We start from the raw sequence: 24,815 nt of genomic DNA on the forward strand, positions 1-24,815 counted from the left end.
ACTCCCTTTAATAATAAATGGCCTCAAACTGCAGCATTCCGCTTTAAACGGTTTGCCACAGAATCCGTCCTGAGCATCAGTACAGAACATTTACAGGACTTCATGCATGTGTTTTCTACAGAACTTTAAACATTGTCATGTATCTCACTCTTGTGTTTTGACTTAACTAAAATTTGTAAATATTTAATTTAATAATAACATGAAGTGTCCAATTTTGTACAGAACATCTTTTTAGCTGAATCTGCTTGAAATATCTCTAGAGTGGTCTCAAAGGAATTTCTTTGTGTCTGCAATTGGCTAAATTATTCAAAAACACCAAAAAGAACACAATCTAATCATGTAGGCATTTAGCCGGAAGCCCGCTGGAGTCCTTCTTGTCGTTCTTTGGCCGCTTCCTTTTCTTCAAGCACGCGAAAGGGCTGTTAAGCATGATGTGACATTTGAAGAGCTGGATTTGAGCAGCTTAGGCATGTTTTGCTCCACAGTACCGTGGGCTGTGAAAGACTCTGGATGTGTCTTATTTCCAAAAGGTTATTCTTCATCAAAAGCAGCAGGGCAACCATTCGTAATGATCTTCTAGTGTGGCTTTTTTTGATGAGGTTTTAAATATCATTACAGTTGACAGGTTGTGTTATAGCAAGTTTCATTTTTCCACCTATAATGTCTGAGTAGAAGAGTAGAAGAACACGGTTCTCATTCCTACATGACTGCAGAAATATCTAAATTAATGATCATTTAAAATAGAATGCGATCTGTAAAATATCACGTTCGAAGCTCTGTGTCTGTGTCATAACATCATACGTGTGTGTGTGTGTGTGTGTGTGTGTGTGTGTGTGTATCAGCTTGTGGTTGTGATTAAAGCCTGCACCAGATGGACCACAGTGGTTACCCTGTGAGCATCAATGTACCCCAACTGGGATCAAACACAAAACGGACTGCTGTCTTTACGGCTAAACAGCCTCCTACTATCCCCTTTGATTTACCGGCACACCACGCTGCAGAATGGCCACCATTTCATTTCAAACATTGATAGACAGCAGAAGAACAACACCATCCCAATCCTCACGCCATCTTAAGGGTGTTGACATTTATGATTAAATCAGCTGACGAGTAACAGCAAGGCTACACTTCATTATCAGTACGTGAGACTCTGGTCGACTGAAGTTGAATGTCACCCCAAGCTGTGGACCGCTCTGTTGTCCAAATGGACACTAATCCACCAGAGTCCTGTTGAGAATACACTCTCAGTGCCAGGACACATGCCAGACTCACCAGCCAATGCATAGCTAAGCTTCTCTGGGCACCTCCACAAACCTCTTGTTTGTATTAACAGCATTAAAGACCCTCCATTATCTCATCTACAGTAAAAAGATGGCATCGATGTGTTTCCTCTAAAGAGGGTGTGAAATAATTAAATGTTATGTGGTTTATATTAATATACATTATCCAAAATGCAGAAAAGGCAGTCATAGGAGTATTATCTTGAAATAAATCTATTGGGGGGGATTCTGCAGCGTTTACAGAGCAATTGAACAAGCAGCTCTATCACATTCAGCCTGCGCTTTTAAACAGCGCTCTGTCATATCCCCACAGTCTACAAAGCTGCAGCTACACCAAACAGCTTTGAGTGAAAGTGGAAGAAAGTGGCTGTGACAAATGTAGCGCAGCCTTATTCCAGGATCAGCATGAAGAATTCATTTCTGATCTTAGGAGTCCATAGCAAGGAGAATGACGCAGGCAGGGGTTAGGCTGATGGTGTGTCACGCCCAAGGACACAGAGGAGGAAGGGTTCAACTACATTAGTTCAATTTGACCAAATACATTTAGGCCCCATGTCATTTTAGAAGACTCAACTGCCTACACAAAGTCACATACTTTTGGCAGAGCAACGTTGGGTTTAGTTGTTTTTTATTATAGAAGAAGGTTTTTCCAATGCAATATTTAAATTTTCGGCATTCAACAACAGGAACACTGAACGCATGAGGGCTGTAACCCAGTAATTACTTAGTAACGATGCATTATGAGTCGTGATCCCAACATATTTTCACCCTTTTTAGTTCGGCTACTTGATGCCCCAGAAATGTGACTGAGTATCACTGCAATCTCAAAGGACATATTTTTCAACGTGAGTGTGCGAGTTAGAACCTGAGTGATATACTTGATGGCATTATTAGTTACAGCAAGATGAACAATTGTATCATTTTAGGTGATGGTTGCTGTGCTCCTAGTAGTTTCCAAGGCTTTGAAAAGGCTTTTTCTTCTCAGCTTTATTCACGTTTGTGCTCGGTGACTGCCTGTGAGCTTCGCTGTGCCCCAAAGATAATTTCACAAAAATTGCTTTAAATAAGGTGCCATTGCAATGATTCTAGTTCTCCTGCTTACAGACATCAGTTCCCTCCTCAGCTGCTCCCTGCTGCTTCCCTCAATTACTAAATTGTCAGAGCTCCTGCGTTTGAAGACACAGAAGAGGGATTTCATTGTACTGTGTACTGTTCACCTATGACTGTGAAGTGAAGTATTCATGCCGTGCGGGCACTGGAATTATGAAAATAAACCCCTCGCTTTTAGCACTGAGAGAAAATTGCAAATGTCAACTGGATCGAAGCTGGCCATTGTTGTCCGGATACAGCCGCATTGTGCTAATAGCTGCGCGCTGTCTTACGATGCAGAGCTGGTCTGGCCCGGCAAAATGGCCAACTTGAAGGCTGAGATTCTCATTTGCTGATTGTTACCAGAAGAGGGTGGACGCCTGCCAGGAAAGAGGCAGTCATCAGTCTGAGACGTGTCTACTGCCAGAACTTCAATGCAGCAGCTTAAGTCCATCCTTCAAGGGCAAATGATAAAGTGCCTCAGTAAGCCGTGGCATACTGAGGAGTGTGTCCTGGGCTATTAACTGTATTAGGATGTGTTATGTTATCATATAGTGTACTTTGCAGTGAAATCCACTTGGCCCTGATGATGTGTGCTCCGTGTCATTTGCTGCTACTTTGTTGTTGCTATACAGTATAAAAGTGGTGGTTTTGTTTCAGGTAGGCTTTTCTGGTCTGTGTCTTTGGTTTCATTCATTTGCTTTGAACGTGATGAGCAAAAGATTGTACTTTCAGCACATTGAGCTAACGCCTCTGTGGCATCTTCACTTTTCCCACTTTAAATAGAATCTTATTATGCAGACAGGTGTTCAAGCAGTGTGTCTGACAGTTAACAAGACTCAAAGCGAGAGCGCCCGCAATTATCACCGTCTGCACGCTGCATATTCAAACCTGCTATACCACGTTCGCTATTCTCTGCCTGCTTCTTTCACAGGTTATCACAACACTACATGTTGGCTGTTACCAGATTTTATAATGTATCTGCAGCACTTTCCCACCATTAGATTCTACTGTTCAGACAACTTTCAGGCCATGGCTCAGATATACTGCTGATTGTGTAAGCGACCTGGACTGAGAGGAAGGGAGCTGGTGGTACAACTCCAGCCTGTACTTACTGTGTTCAGGTCTGCGACAAAGAGGGGTGGAGAAGCAGCGCAGAATGGAGGGCAGGGGGGGGGTTCCTGACAATTAGCCTCTCCTTTCCAAATTAGCAGACTGGAGGCACAAACTAAAACACACTACAGGGATCCAGCCATTCCACAGCAGTCAGTGTCAGACGGTGACACACTTCATGAACCAAAATGAGTCCTGTTTTGGTCGGTCTGTATGCCTTAATGTGGAGTCATTTTAGTGGTGTGTGTGTGTGTCTGTGTGTGTGTGTGTGTGTGTGTGTGTGTGTGTACATGAGCCAGAGCCAGAGCCAATCAGTGAGATGGGCTTTCACATTTGCTGACAGAATGGCTAGCTCTCCTGGGTTAAAGCCACAAAAGCTTTTTCACTTTCAAACTTCACATGAGGAAAGAAATACCATTGAGCTCTTTAAAACCTGTTTAGTGTAAGTCCTCTTCTAAAAAGCCAAATAAGACATTAGATTATTAATATCAACTTTTGTCATTTAAAAGTCTGACAAACTGGTAATGTCATCAAGAGAGCGATGCCATGGTTAGTCATTAGCCTTAATTACTTCTTTGACATTTTTTATCTTTACTCAGTGCCGCATTGCATTTTATTCAGGGACAACCATAAACTCTACGTAGGGATGGGTCAAATCCATTAGATAAAAAGCTATGCTGCAATATCCCTAAAATCCAGACATTGAAGCGTCTCAGCATGGATACCCTTGATAAAATATCGCAACTACTCCCTCCATCTGTCCACACACACAATTTTAATGCACACTGTGTGCCTTTAACTGCAGGAAAGCAACATGGTATCATATTTGGATGAATCTGCATGTCATAACCACACACACACAAACACTAAAACGCAATGCAAGACCAGATTGTGTTTATTGCTAATTTACCGAGTGGAGGCAGCGATTTTCATTGCTTTATAAAACTACGGTCAAGTGAGACTGTTTTCACTTTCAAATCATATTCTTATTTAGAGAAAAGCTTATTTGGATCATGTTATAGCAATAAAAAAAACAACCTCAAGACACTGTCCTTTATGAACAAAGAAAATGATCACACTCTGTTTCCACCCCATTTACTTCCTCAACTTCAGTCTACAAAGACAAACAACAGATGTGATTTATGTTTCTATCATCGCCATGGGTGTGACTTTCCGTTCTTTACAGTAGGGAGTTAAAAATGAGTGAAAGCATGGTTTGGAAGAAATTATCACAGGCAGTAAGGTGCAGAATGATTTTTCCAGACCTAACTCAAAGCCCATAGATTGGCCGATGGCTTCTTAATGCAGTGTTGGACAGGAAACTAGTGGAAAAGTCTTGTCTGGTAACCTGCAGTTGTGTAAATGCTCATATTTACAACACACAGTCCAGAAATATTTGTGGCAACTACTATGTGTAATCTGTTTAATTATTTCACTCCATCTTCAATGCATGCATTGTGTGGTTGTGTATAGGTGTGAAGATGCAGCTGGCTGTAATGTAATTCCGTTAGAGGAAGCAAGAGCTCCCTCTTCTTTTCTGCCAGAGATAGGGAGCAGCTGGCCACAGTCTACCTGTGGAAGGTTTACTGCTGGGCACAATAAATGGTATTTTATTAATATATTATCATCTGTGAAAATATATATGAATATATGCATTGGGATTTGATATTAGTATTTGATAGACATAGTTTGAGATTATCATGCTGTGCCCGTTGGTGGATATTACAGTTAATGAAGTTATTAAAGGCAGCAACGGCTGTACAAAAGAGCATTTTTGGGCGGTGCCCCATCTCATGGGGGTATTTCTGATAAGGCAAGAGGCCAACTAACTTGCTGCTGTTTTTATGACGAGTTTAATTTCAAATAAAAACAGATATGAAGCTGTTGCGAGCTTGACGATCGATCTCCACCCGCGTCCGTAGTACTTATGGAAGAATTATTATTTGCAGCGTACGGCCGCTTAAATTTATTGGGCTTCAAACTCTGCGCTTTCAGGCGCGTCTTCCTCCCCTCGCATCCACAGGCGCGCCAGCCCGGCGGCTCCCTCTCAGCCAATGAGAGTGCGCGCACGAGGTGGTTGGACTTCGTGGATGCCTTTTGGGGGGGGGGCAGGTTGTTGAGGGGTGTTTTTATAAATCTTTTTAGTAGATTCTCATTCTCTTGAACACCCGGGTTCGTTCTGCTTACATTTCGGCTCCAAACCGGGGAACACTTCATCTGTCGTCTCCTCCGCGCAGCTGCTCCTTCATCCGGTTTCGCCTCTATATTCACCGGCGTTTACCGTTTTTTCCGCCTGATACGAGAATGGTCATGGTGAGTAGACATCATGGGGCGCAGGTTTTATGGCACCTGTCCGGACTTGATTGTCACCATATAACGTGCTGCAGCGTGCATGTAGCGCCGCGTCCGTGTGTTTGTCTACATTTTACGCGTTCAGTTTAACACGTTCCTTTTTGTGTGTAATATATAAATCTTTCAAAAAACAAACAAATGAAGCAAATATTGTCTGCACCTGTATGAACAGGTGTTTGGGGACTGTCCAGCCTTTTGTGGAGCCTTGTCTTCTCTGATTTAAACCTCGACAGATGTAAAAATGTATCATCAGAGCTGATACTTTTCCTGTCAAACTGTTTTTTTTTTTTTTTTTTTAATATACGTGTTGGGCGAATATTCGTGTTAACATTGGTGAAGAAATCCGATTTTCAACTCCCAAAAGAGGCCGGTGATGATTTCATAAAACGCAGCAGTCGGTCCTGCAGGTGTGCGTAAAGGTGTTTTGCATGCCACAGAATGAGATAGCATGTGAACACAGATTTCTTAAATGTGCAGGGGATTTTTAACATGTACCCCAGTAATAGCTAATTTATATACACAGCGCTGCACGGGCATCCTATTACCATAGTACCCGAGGCTGCAATCTCTCTCCTGGAGCTCTGCTCTGTGCGGCTCACTCAAGCGCAGACCTCAGCAGCGATTGATTGCTTTGCTGGGATTCAGAGAGGCTTTTCGCTGCCAAGCCAGGCAGGGACCGGCGTGTGCTGACCGGGGGCTCGGAGCCAGCCAGAGAGCGAAGGTGTTAACACTGTGGGAGGAGGAGGTGAGGCCGAGGGCTGACAAGCCAGCCAAGAAGCCAATCACAGTCTCTAAACGAGGTGGGGGCGGGTTCTGACCCTCCAGCTGAGCAGGAGACTGGGCGGGTGGCGCTGGGGAGGAGGAGGAGAAGGAAGGGAGGGAGGGAAGGAGGGAGGGAAGGAGGGAGGGAGGGGAGCCTGCCTGCAGCCCAGCATGCTTTCATACAGCCTCCTCTCCGCATTGTAGGAAGAAGGTGATGCTTGCCCTGTCTAGCATGCTGCTGCTGCCTGGTCGCCGCTAACACTCAGGAAGAGAGAGGCAGCGTGAGAATAAAAGAAGGAAAGAAAGAAAGGAGGAGACTCAAAGGGAAAAGAAGAGTAGGAGATTGTCTTTGCTGAACCTTGCTGTAGTGTGCGGAGCAAGAGAGCGCGAGACAGCGGCTGGTGTCTCCCAAATGGAGTGGAATGGGTTTAAGATGGTGAGTAGCGAGGCCACTTGCAGCATCCCACTATCCTCCAGTCGGCATTGTAAACCATTTCATTCTGGGCTGCAGACTGTGAATGCACATCACCCACAGTTAGTTGAGATTATGCTGAAGCTCTGGCATTGCAGCGATGGTGTCGAACCATTCTGTGTGCAGAATGTGAAGTTTCTCCATTGGAGGGGGTACGGCACGGAGTTTGACTGGCAGGGGGGCGGGGGGGTTAAAACAGAGGCCCAGCTCCCATTTTATGTTGAAGCCATGGCTGTAGATGCCCCACCATTCCACCTTTTCCTGCCCTTGCACCACTCTGAAATATTTACCTGCAAGTACTGCAGCAGAATGCACATTGCGATGTAAAGTACTGTAAGATGGTTGGGGAAACTGGACTTTTGTGTGGTTATTATTCATGTATTCAAAGTAGTTCTCCACCATGCTGCTGGTGCACGCTGTGTGTCTGTGTTTGTTCATGTGTCGTTCCAGAGCTGGAGGTAGATGTAATAGGTGTGTTGGTACAATAAGCATGTCTGGATTACCGTTGATTTTTAATGCTCTGCATACTCTTATTTTTAAACCCATTGTTCACAGGAGTGTGTTTGAATATGCCTGTTTTTGTCTTTTGCTTTACAGATGGGTGCGAATGTGATGTAAATCAGAACAAGCTTCCCGAATTATCTGCTCTGCTCAATTCCCTGAGATTAACTTTAAAACTACATCCATTTGCCCTTTAATCCATCACATCATCCAGACAGAGTGCTCATATTTTTCCTCCTGTTGTTTTTACCTGTCATATAAGACGAAGGGTGTTGTTTTTTTCATTGTCCATAGGCTACTTAAGGGTCAATAACACTATTTTGATATCTCAATGGATCCATCTGCCTTTGAAATGGTTCCTCGACCATCCACAATGTGGATGACTCACTGCTGTATCTGCACAGAGAGCAGTTTATTTATTTGCCAGCAAGTGACTGTTTAATTGTCTGCTTGGCGTCCTTCCATTGAGATGCAATAAAAATGGCAATTGAAAGGCAGCAACCACGCCCTTGCTGTGGAACTGCAGAATCAAGGAAAAGGACAAAATGTTCCACTCGGAACACTGCTATAGCAAAATTAATGCATGGAAAGAATATGTATTGCTATTAGAATCTATACATCTAGTATTATTACATGCAGAGGATGAATGAAAGCTTTACGGAAGGAGAGTGAGAAGGAACGGAAAGAGCAGTGAAAAAGTTGGATGTTCATCAGTATTGGAGGTGAGTGTGCACATGAACTTCATGATAGGAACTAGTGGGGGGATCATGGCAAGAGACAGGTTATCGCGCCGCATGGCACACACACACACACACACACACATATAGAGATACACTCCTACACGCAGTGACTCTATTACCTTCAGGCTGAACACCATGCGCTCCAAGGTTACACATCAATGCTAATAGGGTGGGGTGTGTGAGGAATGTATTAGCTACAGTCCACCTTCATTCCACGTGAGTGCTCCATGATTTTGAATGTCCCTAAAGATCAGAAGAGACGCATGATCAGATTTTGTGCGTGGATGCACTCCCTGAATGATTGGTGTGACGAACATTGAAGGTGATTCACAGGTATCAAGTAAGAAATGATGGATGATGAGGTAGCAAATAAAAATGTAAGCAAAAGCGACAGGACAGTAATAAATTACACGGTGGGCCTGTGTTGGGCTTTGCATGTCTGTGTTATCGGTTATGTGTGAGTGTGTGTATCAGAAGGGCAACTGACGTGTGTTCAAATGCACAGTGACATATTTAACTAGAGCCTGATTAAACTCCAAATAGAGAGAGGGAGCAAAGGAGACATGCTTCTAAACAAGAGGAACAACTGGCTCTTAATCATTTTCAGCACTTCTATGTGCAAACATGAGCTCTTCAAGGTTATCTGTAGGTACCCGTGTCACAACATACATGTCAAGAAATAGACCTTCAACTGTTTTCCGTGGTTCTAGTAGACTTATTGTTGTTCTTAGCTATAAGAATTAGCATGGTTCTAAGTCACCAATAGTTAAATTAAAATAATAAAATCAAGAATGTACCATAATAAGTTTAGAATTTCAAGATTTTTGTCATTTGTAATGAGCTATTATATATCTAAAATATTTTCTGTGCAAGAAATTCACCCCTGGTATGACAAAATGAATCTGAATCTGATCATTCAGTTTCTACTTTTCTCACTTTCAGATAGACCTGTTCAGCTGGTGACAAGCTCCACGCATGGCCGTTTTATTTCTATGTTAATCAGCCAGTTTATTAGTTACTCAATTGTACATAAATACTCTCATTTAATTAAAAAGCTTTAACAAGGTCAGTTTAGATTTCGACAGAATTTAAGCGTTAAACTGAATAAGATTTTAGTGCAGCATTGTGTTGGGTAAAACAACAACCTCCATCCATCCTTCTAAATGAAGGATGACTGGTTTCATCACTTGAATGAGCAGCAAATGTGTATATTTTTGTTGGAAATGAATTAAGCATATTTGGGTTTGAAATACTGTTGACCTGCATTCTTTCCCAGCATTTACCTGTTATGAACATGTCAGATATGTTCATTCAATAGACCGACAGGGGTTGAACAGCAGTAGAGAGGACCATTAGCATCCTTATGCTTCTTGCTGCTTTGGCTGTAGTTCATCGTATCCATGGTGATAATTAGCTCCAGAATGGTTTAATATCAAATGGGCACAGTGTGTTTGTGTCCATGCAATCATCATAATACTTGTGCACATATAGCTAATGACTATTTTATGCATTCATATAATGCCTATCCCTTCTCTGCCTGTAGGTCAAAACTCATCACCACCAAGACACCACAGGCACTATTCATTTAGTTGTTATTACATGTTTATTTCTTAATGTTGACTTTTAGTGGACCCACAAAAATGTCAGACTTTCTTAAAGTACACCAGGGCATCCATAAATATATTATTAAATATCCAAGAACTAGTTTCTGAATTCATATATAATTGTAAAAAAACAAAACAAAAATGTTGCTTCTGCAAAAAAATACATAATAAAGAAAAACAGTTATTTGAAATCTAATCAATCCCATGTATTAATTAATTAAATGTGACGGAATGATGATTGAAATTATAGCATCAGTGATTTGTTTTGTGAAGAAGACTTCCTTCTTGTCCCTACATTTGGTTTTGCCGATGCTTTGCCATATACTATTATTGACATCGTATCATTATGTGACTATGTCGGTACAGTTGCCACAAAATATTCTATTATCTGTTTCGATGTCTTTTCCACTTTCCCCTAGACAAAAGCTGGATGGCAGCAGTTAATGAGCCAAAAGCCTATTTGAATAAGAAGCTGCTGTAACATTCTCTGTTCCAATTAACACGCTTTGGTTTTTAAATATTCCTTTTGTGTGAAGCATAAACACACATGAAGACTCACAAAATGGTAATGTTGAATATTTAATGGTCTTCCACAGCAATTTCCTTCATTTATTTAAAATGTTTTTTTCCCTCGCTTTTTTAAAAAAAAGCTCGAAAATCTGAGAGGCATGGCAAAGCATTCTGCGTGAGGGGAGCCGCATTCACAAATACTAGACCTAATTCCTTTGGCAGCAGCCCAAACTGCTACAGACAGACACATAATCAGCTGGGGAGTGTTAGCGCCTCAGCCCACTAGCAAACACAGGACCGAGCCCTTGTTGTGCATCGCTGCTTTTCAGAATAAATATCCCAATGGAAAATACAGTGGGAGGAAAGCGGTATTCATGTGGCTCTTTGTTCTGGCAAAGAGCAACACTGGCGTTCTTAGCTACTTTACTCGTCCTTCTTTTTCTATCCTCTGCCTTGCTCTCTCTCCTTCTTTCTTCCCTCTCTTCCTGTCATCCTCCACTGACTGTACCCTGTGTGCATTAGTATACAGATGTTTAAATTTGAGTGGCAGTTCCTCCTGAGACTGTACACAAGCGGCTGACTCGTCTCATCTGCATTTTGCATCCAGAGAAAAAAGGGAACAGAAAGCAGCGGAAAGCATCAGCGAGCAGACAGGCTTTGTGTGTGTGTGTGTGTGTGTGTGCATGTTGCCTTTTGTTTGTCTTCAGTTTCTTAACTAGCCCCAGTGCTGTTGCTGTGTGCGGTTTAAAGGACATTTCAATGTCATGCTTTCGACAGGCTTCATCGCGTCTGACATATTAAACATTTATACACTTCTGTAGCTTGATGAATTATAAATTGAACATGCAACTGAACATGCTACAAAATGGGACCATTGTGGTTGAGTAATAGACACATTGTGGCCAGCCTGCCTTGTCTTTTCAATACAATCACCAACACAGGAAAGGCTTGACCTCGAGCATGCAACATACTGAGAAAGTGGGAAATCCCACAGCATCATTGGAGGCCTCAGTTCTGGTTGGTATCTCATAAAGATCAGGGACGATGTACATTAATTTCATGCTTGAGCCAACAGAATCCACCGAAATGGAGGAGTTAACCCGTCAGGAGTCATTGAAGAAAATGCAGTCAGAGGTCGATGGCACCTGACAATTCTCCCTCATTGATCAGAGGTTTGGTTTGCTTGTTGAATGAGCACATGATGTCAACGTTAACCAATCAGATGAGCGCACAGGAGATTGTCAGACCACAGCTTTAATGAAGGCATTTGTCCCAACAGGAATATTTATATTTTTCAGTCAGCATTCAATTTAAGTCAGCAGGAATGTGCCCTGCATAATGAGATGGAAACAAGGAATGTGATATTAGATATTTATCAGGACTGATGAATATTAACAGCGAGCATGAACCGCTCCCAGCATGCTGATGGTTGAAGGCAAAATTGCACCTCTCTCCATCCCACGCTGTTAGACTTTAATGCTATTTCATAACTGTATACATGTTACCTAACTGGCACGCTCATATTATATAGAAGAAAAGATTGTCTTGTGGATATTTTAAATTACTCTGCATTGTGCTGCAGTGGCGGGGGGGGGATCATTCTTCTTGTTTGGATGCACACCACGAGTAATGGTTTCGCTGGTGTGCTGTGGGCCTCCTCCCTTAGCCCTGCTGGTATACATTTATACATTTATACTTCATGCCTCACCCTCCTCTCCTCCTGCTGCAGTAGAAGCCATTTCTAAATTATACCACTCTCCCATCAGGCTACAGTGAGATTAGATTTTCACAGAAGAGGGGCCCTCCCTATATTCTGAAGTCAAACTCTAAGGTGATTGTGTAACGACTTGTACAAAAGCAACTTGATAGCATTTAGACAGTGACTCACTGAAATAGTCGGCTTTTACATTAGCCGCATGTTTTAAAAGAGGATGTTCCAAAGCACAGCGTGATTAAAATAGTTTAATGTTTAAATCATAACAGAATGTTGACCACACCGAGGACCAAATCCTGCAGGTTCCTTGTTCGGTACAGATAGACAATCCATAATGCATGCAGTCTATCAGTGAAACAGCCGCCTCGTCTCCATGTAGGTCTGAGTTAGTCATCAGCTCCACAAACTGTTTACTTATTAAGACAGATGGACGGACAGCTATCTTTTTCCCTTGCAGCTATTTGATTATATGAGATCCGGTCAGAGCTAAATCAATAACCTGATTAGGCACACACACACACACACACACACACACACACACATACACACTAGCATTCATGTATTCATAACCATGCACATATGCAGCACCCCCAAGAGTGGAATGAATTTTTGAGTGCAGGAGTACAGTCTCTCTCTCTCTCTCTCTCTCTCTCACACACACACAGAGGCTGTGTGAGATGCAGTTGATCGGTGAAACGAGATTAGATGAGGAAGAGCTCTGCCTCTGCTTCTTCCCACTCCCTTTTTCTCTATGCTGTGCTGTGGGTTTTGATCTTATCATATGCCTTCAGGTTGTTTAAAGCTTTTTAAATACCTGTTTAACAAAGGCATCATTACCATTTCCAGCCTCAAACCACTTTTAATTACACTGAAAACTGAGTTCAGTCACAGGAGTTTCCAAGTTTCATATTGTGTTGCTCATGGACAAGAACATCGTGTAGAGAGCGCTTTTGTGAACTTATCTTGTTCTTTACTTTACGTATAACAAGTATGAGAATAAGCTTTATCCTAGTAAAAGGATGACATTGCTGAATTGTTTATTTCTGGCCTGATACAGCACTGTAACAACGGTATTTAGGCAGTCGATTTATTTGTGCATGTTTGCATGTCTGTGTTTATTACTGTGGTACTTTGCGCTGAGTTATTATAGCGTAGCCTATTTTCATAAAGATAGGACACAGCTTCACTGAAGTGTCTGTTTGCCTGCACAGGTGCATGTGCCGTGTTCACCTGCCATCTTCTTGTGGAGGTGGTGTCCTCGTTTATAACACACAATGCTGACTCAGGTGGTTCGGCCTACCTCCTCTCCCTGCCTCCCTGTCTGTTTCTGCATGCTCTGTCCTTTGTCCCAGTGCAGCGTAGAGAAACTACAGCGCATCCCAGAAACCCATGGAAACACAAGCTGTATGGCTCACAGTGAATTTGTGGGATTGTAATAAAATTTCAGACAACAGTGACAAGTAAAAGTAAGCAAGCAACCAGGTTAGATCCTTACATATTCACATGTGATTTTTATGTCATGGAAAAAGAGGCACGTTCTTTGGAAGGAGCCTGTCATGCCCTGCTATTACATGATAGACGTGATTGCAGCCGTCTCTAGGCTAAGAGGGCCCTTCACATTTCCTCTGCTTTGCCTTTATCTTTTTTGCCTTATTTACAATATGACTTTAGTGCTTATTAATACCGATTAGGCTCTACATGTTAGATCGCTATCATCTACACTAAAACCTTTTAGTACATTAATGACATTTAATTAAGGGAGAAATTCCATGTAGCAGATGAGATGATGATTTAACCTCTTTAATCCACCAAAATGTTTTAGATGAGGGGGGTTTAGCAGTGATGACTCCCATCCGTCACACCCAGGGATTACAGCAGGATAGACAAGAATGCACGGCTGAGACATCTTGCTCATTTGACTGAGCTGGAAGCAGATAGGCCGGCTGCAGCAGTTAGAACTGGAACAAAGACTGGCAAGCTGTTCAAGGGATTGCTGTTGGGATGATGGTGATGCTCAGACTTGAGGATTGGATAGAAAAGTAGGAGTTAGGGTTAAGGATATCAAGCGAGGGACTTTTTCTGGCTTGGATAAACCATGATGAGGCCCAGAGAAGCCATGCTAGGGCCGGCATTTAGGGGCAAGGGCAGACCCCCAATTCTAAGGCCCAGTCCCAGTGCTCCAGGCTTCAGCCAAACATCTAGGCAGGTGTCCAAATGATCTCACACCCCCACAGCAGAGGAACTGCAGCACACCAGTCACTGGAGCTGCACAAATTGAAGTGTCATCTCTAGAGTCAAGATGCTCACCAATTTTCTGCATGCGTTGGTGCAAAGTTTGGATTCAGCCAGTGGACAAATGGCTCCTGTTCCGCCTACATTTTGGCTTAGCAAAGGAGACTGTGTGTGTGTGTGTGTGTGTGTGTCAACGAAGCACTGTAGGTCTTCTGTTTTTGAAAAGTTGAATGATGATAACTGTAAAATCAAGGTGTATGTTGAAAAGCATGGAAGCAGCTAATGTTGACCTAAAGCTTCATCATTGACTCAGAATGCTGAATCTAATACAGTACATACAGCAAGGAAGTACAGTATATGGGAAAGGTGCAGCGATCTGGATGTAAGAGCGAAACCCCACAGAAAGTGTGTGTGTGGTGGGGGTGTCAAACCAAAGTTAAATGAAAAATTGCTTACGTATACATCTTACGCGTGGTATAGAACACCCATTATCATGAGTCACACAGAGAGAAAAGAGGTGGAGGATAGAAGAAGAGAGGAATCCATTTGTTAAAGTAGATGCAGATCGATGAAAGTGGAGGCAGGCAGGCCAGAGTGCAACAGAGGAGGGGTGTGTGTGTGTGTGTCGGTAAGCGTCTGTGATATGTCTGCGTGTGTGCTTGCCTGCATGAGGCTTCTCATATTACTTTCCCTGATTGATCTACCCCAACATCGTCTGACCTGCAGGACATTCAGAGCTTGGCAGATGCTGGTGGAGGTGGAAAGATGGTGAGAGGAGAAGCAGGATGTAAGGGAGGGGACGAGAAAGATAAATGGCACAGAGGGCATTATAGGGAACTCGATTAGCTGAGCAGCTGAGATAGTAGCATCCTATTAATCTTTTTCCGTCTCAGTCTGTTTGATAGCAATCGATGATTCAGGTGTTTATTTTGGAGTCTAAGAGTGAGTTTCCATCTGACTTTAGCATAATCAGCTGTAGCAGCTTTATCACAACAGGACGTGCTATTTTGAATTCATTTATTGTCTCAAAACATCTGAATCTGAAAATAATCAGGTTCATAATCCATGAGATTATTCTCAAGATGTCATTCTCTTTTATTTTTTCATCTTTACGAGCCAAATATTGTTCAAAAGTGATAAATAAATTGCACAAAGCATAAGGAAACATCTGAAACTTGTCAGATGGTTGCATGTTGACTCCATTTTGTAGCTGCCAGGCAGCGTGTCTATCAGTGGAGAGATCCTGCAGCATACTGTCTACCCCGCATTCTCTCTAGCCTCCATCCATTCTGGCCCAGTCAGGGTAAATTGATTGTTTAAACGCTGAAGGAGGAGAAATGCCTGCACGATGCCAGCAATACAAACTGATGATTTTATGGCATAAAACCAGCAGAGGAGTGTTGAAAGTAAAAAAAGGAAAGAATAGAGAACAAAAACTCTTGGGTCATCTAGACTTGATGAGTTAAAGAGAAGTAAAGGGTTATTATGTTTGTCTGGTGGACACACCTGCACGAATTCAGTTATTTACAGTAAACATAAACGTTTGCAGAGCTTTGGTGTGTTTGACTACTGAATGAAAGCAAATGTTGACTCCTCGTCTCATCCTTCCTGTAGGCTTGTCCCATTTGACTGCAATACTCAGGCGCCATTGGCCGTGAGCCCGAGGAAACAGGAAGCACTTTTGCAGCATTAAATATTAATGGCACTATAGACTGTATTGATTATATAATAAGTTTTTCCAGCATCTGAGCACCGACTGAAATGTATTCCCTGAATAATTGAAAACGTATCCATGAGCAGTTTTTCATCTCAATGGTTGGTGCATGTAATTGCATTGCACCCTTATTCCAGAGTTATTTGATATCTTATCACAAGGTGCACGTGTGTGTTCATGTGATAAATGCAAGGACAGCAAGAATATGAAGAAAGATGAAAATGGGTGTGTGTGTGTGTGTGTGTGTGTGTGTGTCGTGTGTACGTTATGCCTGAGACTGTTTGTTTTATTGAATGGTTGCACATTAAATATTGAGCGCTGAGTTGTGTTTTGAAAATGGGATGCAGCAACTTAAAATGCACTTCTGAGAAATTGTATTATTCTTTGCCAACATTTTTGCTGCCTTGCAATATGCAGTGGCTGTTGAAATGGAGTCTCGTGTACATTTGCTTGCTGCTTCTCACATTTTTATCATCACATTTTGTACATGCTATGATAACACTGCACTGTCTGCTTGCTGCAACACACCAGCATGATGCTTCACCTATGCCTGCCTAACATTTTCTTTTTTCAGGGCACCTTCTCCACTTTACATTATGCAGCAACCTATACAGCATGCTGTTCATTTCCCCGCTGATATGATGGATGATGGTCCACTATACTATATTTGGTGGCTGCAAACTGGAGCCGCGCATCTCAGTCTCAGGGGTGTCCCGGTCTCTGGGACGGTCCATTCTCAGGTTTTTAAAGCACGACTAAGCTAAAAAGCCTATTTCAGCATATCGTTGTTCTGAACTTAAAACAGAAGACCAGCCTCCAACCAGCTTCTCCCAGTCAGATTTAAAATGTAGGAATGTATGTTACCCAACCGTTACTCAGCTCTTTGGCCTTCACCAGGCTAAAACAAAGGTGGCTCAACTTGATATTTCTACATATTCATCTTCAAAATATCTCAGCTTTCATTTACCTGACAAGATTCCTCATCCTCTGCTCTATCCTGGCCTCTCTGCCCCTCTGTGTCCTGCTTTGCCTTTCAAGTTGAGAGTTCACACTCATTTAGACCTCCATTATGCATTCCTGCCTAAGTTTAAGAGACACATTGACAACAGAACATGCGCTGATCCTCTCTCTCCTCCCCCCCACTTCATTCTCTGCTTCTCTTTGAAGTATTGGGAGTGTCTTCTTCATTACTCAGCCCTCGCCTTTTTGGCTTCCTCCCATCTGATCCCTCCCTCCCTCGCTTCATCTCTCTGAAGGAGAGAATGAAGGTGGAGGTCATTCCCCCACTCTTCGTCATCTCCTGCTAAATTGGCTGCTTGTAGCATGTGTAGATAGCTGTGGGTGTTTAAGCCCCCCTGCTCTGGAGCACTGGAGAACGGACTTGCTGCTCATTTGTGGCATTTCTGTCTCTTCACCCACGGGCTTGTTTACCCACAGAGAGCAAGAGGGAAACCCTCATTATGAAACCTGCCCAGGCCGTCGCAGCCGCCGTGCTAGTCTGCAGCCTTCAACTCACACATGATGAAGTAAATAACTGGATAACCAAAGAACAATTGAAATCACAGTTTTCCAAGTCTTTATCATCAGCTCAATTTACTTCCTCAATGACAAACCACTCGTTTCAACAAGTCGCACCAAACACGTAAATCCTGAGCCCCCTGCCTTTGTTTTAGTTTTGCTTGTTGAGCGACTGTAAAAGGGGTCATTGTATTTTTCTGGTGAACCGCCATTTTTTTTCCACCCATCACAAATCTCCCGCTCCTAAATTCCCACTGCAAACGTATCTTTGTTTCGTGAGTGTATGATGCTGACGGTAGACTGTGTGTCCCTCCCTCCCTCCCTGTCCTCCGCTCCATAGGGGTCGACAGAGACACAGTGGCGTCAGGCAGAACTCCCACAGCTCCAGGGCTGGGCAGAGAAGGGATTGCTGACACAGCCAAAGATGGTAAGGAGACGACTGGATGGCCCGAGACATTTTACATCCATCACAGTTGTATGATCTGATATTGAAATGTATTTGGCAAAACTCAGTGTGAGTTATGCCAAATAGTTGGTGATGCTGCTGACTGAGACAGTTACAACTGGATCAGGGATTGGTGGATGGGACAATATGATTTTTAGTATGTCTAAGGCTGTCTGTTACAAATGAAAGGAGATGTTTAACGTTCATTAACACATCGACTGTCTGTTAAGCACTCTGAGACTCGATGAAATGTCATCATTCCCTTCCATAACTTACTGTAGCTTTAGAGCAGCTTCAGCATCATTTCAATCAAGCCAAATTGATACATCAATCCTCAGGCTCCAGTTTTAAGAGTAGCCACTTTGAGTCTTTCAACGTCAACCATTTATTCAAATGTTCTAGCACCATTCCACACATTTGTTTGTAACACCTACCTGCTGTCTGCATGCATTACTTGTAGCTGGAGGCCCAGTGCCGCCTCTGCCTCCTACATGTGGAGTGGAATTATAACTTGTTTGTCAAAGGGGCTGCATCTTGAGCCTGAGCGCTTGGGAGGACAAGCACCGAGATCTGTCCACAGCACGAGGCTCCACATCCAGAGAGGATGTTCTGCCACAATGTTCACAAGCCACATGGAGCGGACTGATGCACGGCATAAACTGCTAGGCCGGGACAAGAAGAAGAAATTAATACTTGGCCACTGGGACTCACCAGGTCCTTGTTAATTAGAGGCAGCCATTTTGGTGTAAAAACCCCTCAGAAAGCATCCAATGGAGTTTCAAAGTCTGTCTGACAGAATGGAATGCAGCAGGGAATGTAAACAGATGTAATAATAAGGCCCTCCCCAATCAGCTCTATAATGGTTAGATACTGTTCTGTCTTCTTCACTCTCCTCCTCCCTCTCTGTCTCTATTATGCTTGAGTGTTGAGTGAGTAGCAAAGGATACTGTCAAAAGAATTTGCATGCGGCTCTCATCTTAAGAGCTGCTAGATACACGCCTGTTTTCACCTGTGTCCATTGTTCCCCTCCTCTCTCTCTCTCTCTCTCTATGTGTGTGTGAGTGTCTCCTCTTGCACTCCCTTCAAACTGTGGATGCATTGAGGTGTGTGCATGCATGTGAGTGTGTGATTGAAGACTGACATTTAGGTCGCATCTCTCTTCTTCTCTAAGAGCAGCACTAAGTATTAAATATATGATTGGTCTAAATGTTTTCCTAAAGCCAGAGAACACGTGAATGCCTCCCACTTTTAATGCCGAATACCATCTCAACTACATTCCTGATGTAGTAATATATATTATACTATATGTATTATAGTGCTTTTTAAAGACCAAAGGCTTTTTGTTTTCTTAATTGCACATTAAAATGAACATCATAGTGTTTGACAGTTCTTGCTTATCCTTTATATAATGAACAATCAAGCGGTGTTATTGTCATGAAATCTAATCATGTATTTCAGTAGTTTTCAACAGAAAGTGCTAAATGTTATTGCTGTAAATAGAGCAAACATGTTTTCTTCATCTTGGTATTACTATTGACATACTGCTGGTATTTTTTGGTTGCCAGTAAAGCGTTATCTGCCTGCATGATGCTTAATGTAACACCATCATCTTGGTAGACGGATAACAGTGAAGGGATTAAAGCTGAGGAGAACGCACACTGTAGAGGTCTATCGAAAACTATTTCTGGACAAACTGTGAAATGTTTTAATTCTGCTTTGAGCGATATTATTAGAAGACAGGTCCAGACTTTTGATAGTCCAAAAATAGAGTGAAATACGACTCGTAAGCCATTCCTCCTCTGCTAAAACCAGCCTTGCTTCCACGTGCGGCCTGCCTGCATGCACTTCACAATGGTTAAAAATAGGCAGCGCGCTGAATTGCTGAACAGGGGAGAACAGATCTGAGTAATTTAAACTTTGATTGAATCAGATTGAAGAATCTCAGCATCTTAATTTGTATTTCCCCATGTTAAGTCATGTTAGTGCTCATTAAGCAATATGATGGCAACATAGATGGACAAACCTTTTCTGGGCCAATGCAGCTTTTGATGGCGAGTTTGAGAAAAAGGCCAGAGGATCTATATTTATTCCAATCGGCACCGAGGACATTCAGAAAATAAAGCAAACTACAATTTAGCTGTCAGTAGTTAGACCCAAGTTCTGCTGTGTGTTTCTATTATTGAGTGATTGGGTTTAGTGGGATGACATTCATCCCCCTCTCTCTCTCTCGCTCAAACACACACACACATTGGTAAAATGCACAGCACTTAATATATATTTTTTAAAAATTATTAGGGCTGGGCAATATCATTATTATTAATTATGACCATTCTTTTACTTTTTTTAATAATACCCAAATGACGGACATGCAAATGTCTTTGTTCTGCTTCAGCTCTGACTGTCTTGACTTGAGCCTTTAGGCCGGATCTTTTAGGTCCTCAGAGCTGATCAGGGAGCTTAAGATAATGTCTGCTGCATCTTTTGTCTGGTCATTCATGCTGCTTTGCATGAAACTTCATTGTGACGAACACGGACGAGGCACGTGGCATTTTTAACAACACTATGTAAGTGCAAGCAGTGGAGAAAATGTTTAATGAATTAAAGAGCGAGTGTGTGTGTGTGGGTGAGAGGTTGTAAATGTCAGTTTGTGCTTATTTTTTAGTTAATTGCCCAGTGCTAAAATGTATGTTTATTTTTAATTCACACATTACTCTTTGTTGAAGAATAATGTTCACCCAGAATAAGCTTTTAAGTATGTGTCAGAGTGCCCTGGTAGAACAGCAGCCTGCCTCCAACTGACTCTCACTCCTCCTCACCTTTTCTGTCATTTCCTTTCTCCCCAAGCTCACAGTTCCTTCTTGAACACTTTGATCCGGAGATGCTCTGTAGAAACAGATATAAAAATGCAAAGTTTTCTCTGTCACAGCAGCAGCAGTCAAAACAGCAAGCTGGGGGGCCTCTGTTGTTGCCTCCCTCCCCCCAAACTTCGGCAGTAGTTGCCGTCCTATTTAGCTGTTTGTACTTTCTTTGTCTAATGTTTGTTGTGTTTCTAAATGTTTAGATGTGTAATGTCTACACTATTTTCACTGTGTTTTTTTTATTCCATTTTGGGATTTTAATATTTAGATGAAATGTTAATGACGCATTCTCATACAGATGTTGTAGAAGAGTTTGTTTTTCCACAAATGTGATATTATAATGATGCTGATATAAGCCTGCAATCAGTGAAACTTATCTTCCTCAAATAATATTTTTCAGCTATTAATTTCCTCTGACTTGAACCGTGAAAATCAATAATTATTAATTAAATGCTGCCAAATCAAGGTACTCGGTCACATTGATGGATTATCTTATTAATTCAAAATTGCAACAAAGCCAAATTGCAATATTTCTTGTGATAATTTATGTAAATCTGCAAAACCTCCCAATGTTGACAAATTGCTTTTTACGATTTATTGAGTAGTCGTTTTGCATCTTGTTGTAGCATCGTCAGATATTACTCTTCCAGTTTATCACTATAACATTTGATTCCCTGCAAGATTAAAATGCGTGATAAATTGAAACTGTGGATGTACTGTATGAATATTGCTTGCTTGTATCTGCGTTGTGTTGAGTACATCAACATTTAGATCTGAGCATTTAGAAGCTCTAAAATCTATTTCTTATTAGTCAATTGTCCAACAAAAAATGAAATGGAAGCCTTTTCCAGATTAAAAATGTATCTTCTACCCTTTTCCCTCCCTGCAATTTCTTTCTGCGGATCGTCACCTCCTTTCTCCCTCTTTCCTCTTCCTTTATGCCCTCCTCCAGATCATCAGTAACATGGAGTCTCCAGTCACAAATGGGCCCAGTGGAGGAGGCACCACCAACGGGCCAACGTCCAACAGCCGCGGCTGCCCCTCACCTATGCAGACTGGCCCAACAAATGACGACAGCAAAACCAACCTTATTGTGAACTACCTGCCCCAGAACATGACCCAGGAGGAGTTCCGCAGCCTGTTTGGCAGCATCGGCGAGATCGAATCCTGCAAGCTTGTCCGTGACAAGATCACAGGTAATCAGCGGAGACGGCCCGCCTTTGTGTCCCTGCCTTGCCTTTCATGTCGCGTTTGACGTCTGTGCATTTCACTGAAATGCAGCATTAAAATCATATACACTTCAGTCCAAAAACTCTCAACCTCAATATCATGAAGTAGCTTATAGTGTGTTTTACTGTGTGATGATTTGTTTTTCCCTGAAGCCAATCCTTCAAAAGCAAAGAACGACGGCAAAAGAATGAGGAAAGATTCTATACTGAGCTCTCTGAGAGTGGGAAGGGATTTCGGCACTTGCTTTCTATTTTGACAGTTTTAAAGTCTGATCCTGGGATTTGACTGGCCATCCTATTCAGTACAACATATTGCTTTGGGAGTGTAATACTCTTAGCCTCAGTTATAAATTCAATGCTACACGCTAGAAGCAGTAATCTTAAATTCACATGTCACAATATTTAACACATTTACATTTATATTCAAGTGAAAATGAAAATGAAAATGTTAAAAAAGATCAAATATCTATATTTTTTTAGATTTGAAAGGTTTAATATAACACAATGAATGGGTGACTCGAGTCCACATTATTCTGGATATTACAAGTGTTTGGGGGTCACTGTGCGCTTTGTCTACACAAAAAGAAATTCCTCCCTTGTCTTTCTGTGCGCTCAAGCGTTGTGACTCAGTAAAGCAACAAAGTGCCACATGTTCTCCAGAGGTGTTTAAATTAAGCTGCACTTCCTGGTGCTAATCGTGGCTGTAATCTGGGCACAGCGGCTGAGTGGGTGGCCATACAGCAGATGGATGGGGGGGGGGGGGGGTAGGGGGTGATGCAGCTCTGTGATAATGCTCCATAATGGTTTTAAATTTAGATCCTGCTTACTGACACTTTTCTCCTGATAGTCTCATTAAAGAGTACCGTACCAAGTAAGAAAACAGGCAGACAGTCTAGATCACCAGGCCAGCCTCAATGCAAGGAGTGTGAAAACACACACGCAGATATATATATATATATATATATACAGATACAGATACACAACTGCAGACTCGTTCGTCCTCTAGCAGGTTGAAGCGAAAGTCCAATGGAGAAAACAGTTTTGGATTGTAAACCAGAAATGACCAAAAGGCCAGCCATTCCTGGTCACTCTGTTCTCTCATTCTTTGAAGCATGTTTTGTAGCCTGTAGTTCCTCTTTTGGACCATCTTCCCTTTTTTATATAATGGGCCACAAAATGGTGCCTGAGAGTCTGGTACACCAGGATAATGGAGGGTGGTGTGACCAAAAATAACCCTGGCGTACCACATGCTATCATCACCACCATGTTCTCTTTTTCCCTCTCAAGTATGATTTCTCAAGCAGTAGTGAAAACCAACCAAGTAGCAGATATCTGTAGTTAAAAAAAACACACACATATGATTGTTGTAAACTAGCTCTGGCACTAAATGGGGACTGAGAGAGGTAGAACTGTTTGTTCACTTGCTTCTAGCCCATTTCGAGCACTTCTTGCTCTGCGCTACAAGGTCTGTCTGCTGATTTAGCAATGCAATACGTTATAAATACATTTTGCCCTCCCTCCTCCTTCCCCCTGTGGTGTATGCCCGCTGTGCTCGCCCATGGGTGCACTTTCTTGTGCAACCTTTTTGTCTAACACAAAATCACAGATCCCCTCTTCTAGCAGGGAATGCTAAAAGGTTTTAATTGTCATCCAAATCAGTTGCAGACTGAGCCAGGTTTGCAAGAGAGAGAGAGAGAGAGAGAGAGAGAGAGATTGCATATGCACAGCAGACGTTTTGTTTTTCTTTTGCAATGAGCAGATTTCAGTTGAAAACCTTTCTTTAATAAGTGTGCTGTATGTACGCGATAGGGATACATAACAGCGTATGCATAATAGAATACCTAGGACTTCATTTTGATGGGAGGATTAAGGGCTTTGTATTCTATTGTGCACTGTGAAGACTAAAAATTGTTCAGGAATTTAAATTAAATGAATGGAAGTTCAAATCAACTTTAAAATGTGCACTTAAATATTTTGTGAAGAATTGAACGGAGTGAAGTTTTATTCTTTGATGTAGACGCCAGGAGTGAGGTTTCTATTTTGTGTTGTATGGTACTTTTGTGACAGCATGTGTTATTTGCTTGCCTGCTTCTCATCATGGATACATTTTCCATCAGTGTGTGCAGCTTGACCGACCTGAAAGTATTTGATGACAGAGTGCATGAGCCTGTGAGAGGTTGAAGAGACATACAGGTTCTCCGCATCCTCTCAGCGTTCTGCGGACTTCATCTTGTCGGGTCCAGTGATGCCGGCGTGGCATGAGGCTCATGCGGGCGTTGGCAGGTGTAGAGACTCCAGCTCCTTCTGTCTCCTTGACTAACTTCAGATGGTGGAAGAGCCACCTCTGGGTGTCTCTCTTGATCCCCACCCGCCTGTCTGCATGCCTGCCTTCCTGTGTGCCTGCTTGCACAACTACCTGTTTCTGGTGTTCTTGTAACACGGCAGGGACGTGCAGGTTAATCTTTTATTTAAGGCTAGCTTGCTCCTACCTATCTGCAGCCCACACATAACTCATTGCACATAACCCCCAGGCCCCAACCAGTGAATCTCCTTTCTGCCTGTATTCAGTATCTGTCCTCGTGATTTCGTTAGAGGTTGGTTGCTTGAATTAACTCTGTAAACTGGAGCTTTTATTTTATGTCTTATTCAATGGAGTGACAAGGCTGTATAAACAGATTCTTA

At 42.4% G+C, this 24,815-nt stretch overlaps 1 protein-coding gene across 2 annotated transcripts in view; it reads left to right on the forward strand.

The window, feature by feature from the left end:
- The window catches only part of elavl4 (ELAV like neuron-specific RNA binding protein 4), a 60,676-nt gene that overhangs the window by 5,953 nt on the left and 29,908 nt on the right, over positions 1 to 24,815 (forward strand). Inside the window, exons 1-3 of one of the 2 annotated variants that reach the window (XM_068743070.1) lie at positions 11,843 to 11,851; positions 17,942 to 18,028; positions 21,857 to 22,100. In XM_068743070.1, coding sequence (XP_068599171.1) covers positions 11,843 to 11,851; positions 17,942 to 18,028; positions 21,857 to 22,100 — 340 coding nt within the window. Of the gene's footprint in view, positions 1 to 11,842; positions 11,852 to 17,941; positions 18,029 to 21,856; positions 22,101 to 24,815 lie in introns of those variants that run through there. The other variant, XM_068743069.1, reaches the window with a different exon arrangement.

Source organism: Brachionichthys hirsutus, chromosome 9 (assembly GCF_040956055.1).
Source record: "Brachionichthys hirsutus isolate HB-005 chromosome 9, CSIRO-AGI_Bhir_v1, whole genome shotgun sequence".
NCBI classification, from domain to species: domain Eukaryota; kingdom Metazoa; phylum Chordata; class Actinopteri; order Lophiiformes; family Brachionichthyidae; genus Brachionichthys; species Brachionichthys hirsutus.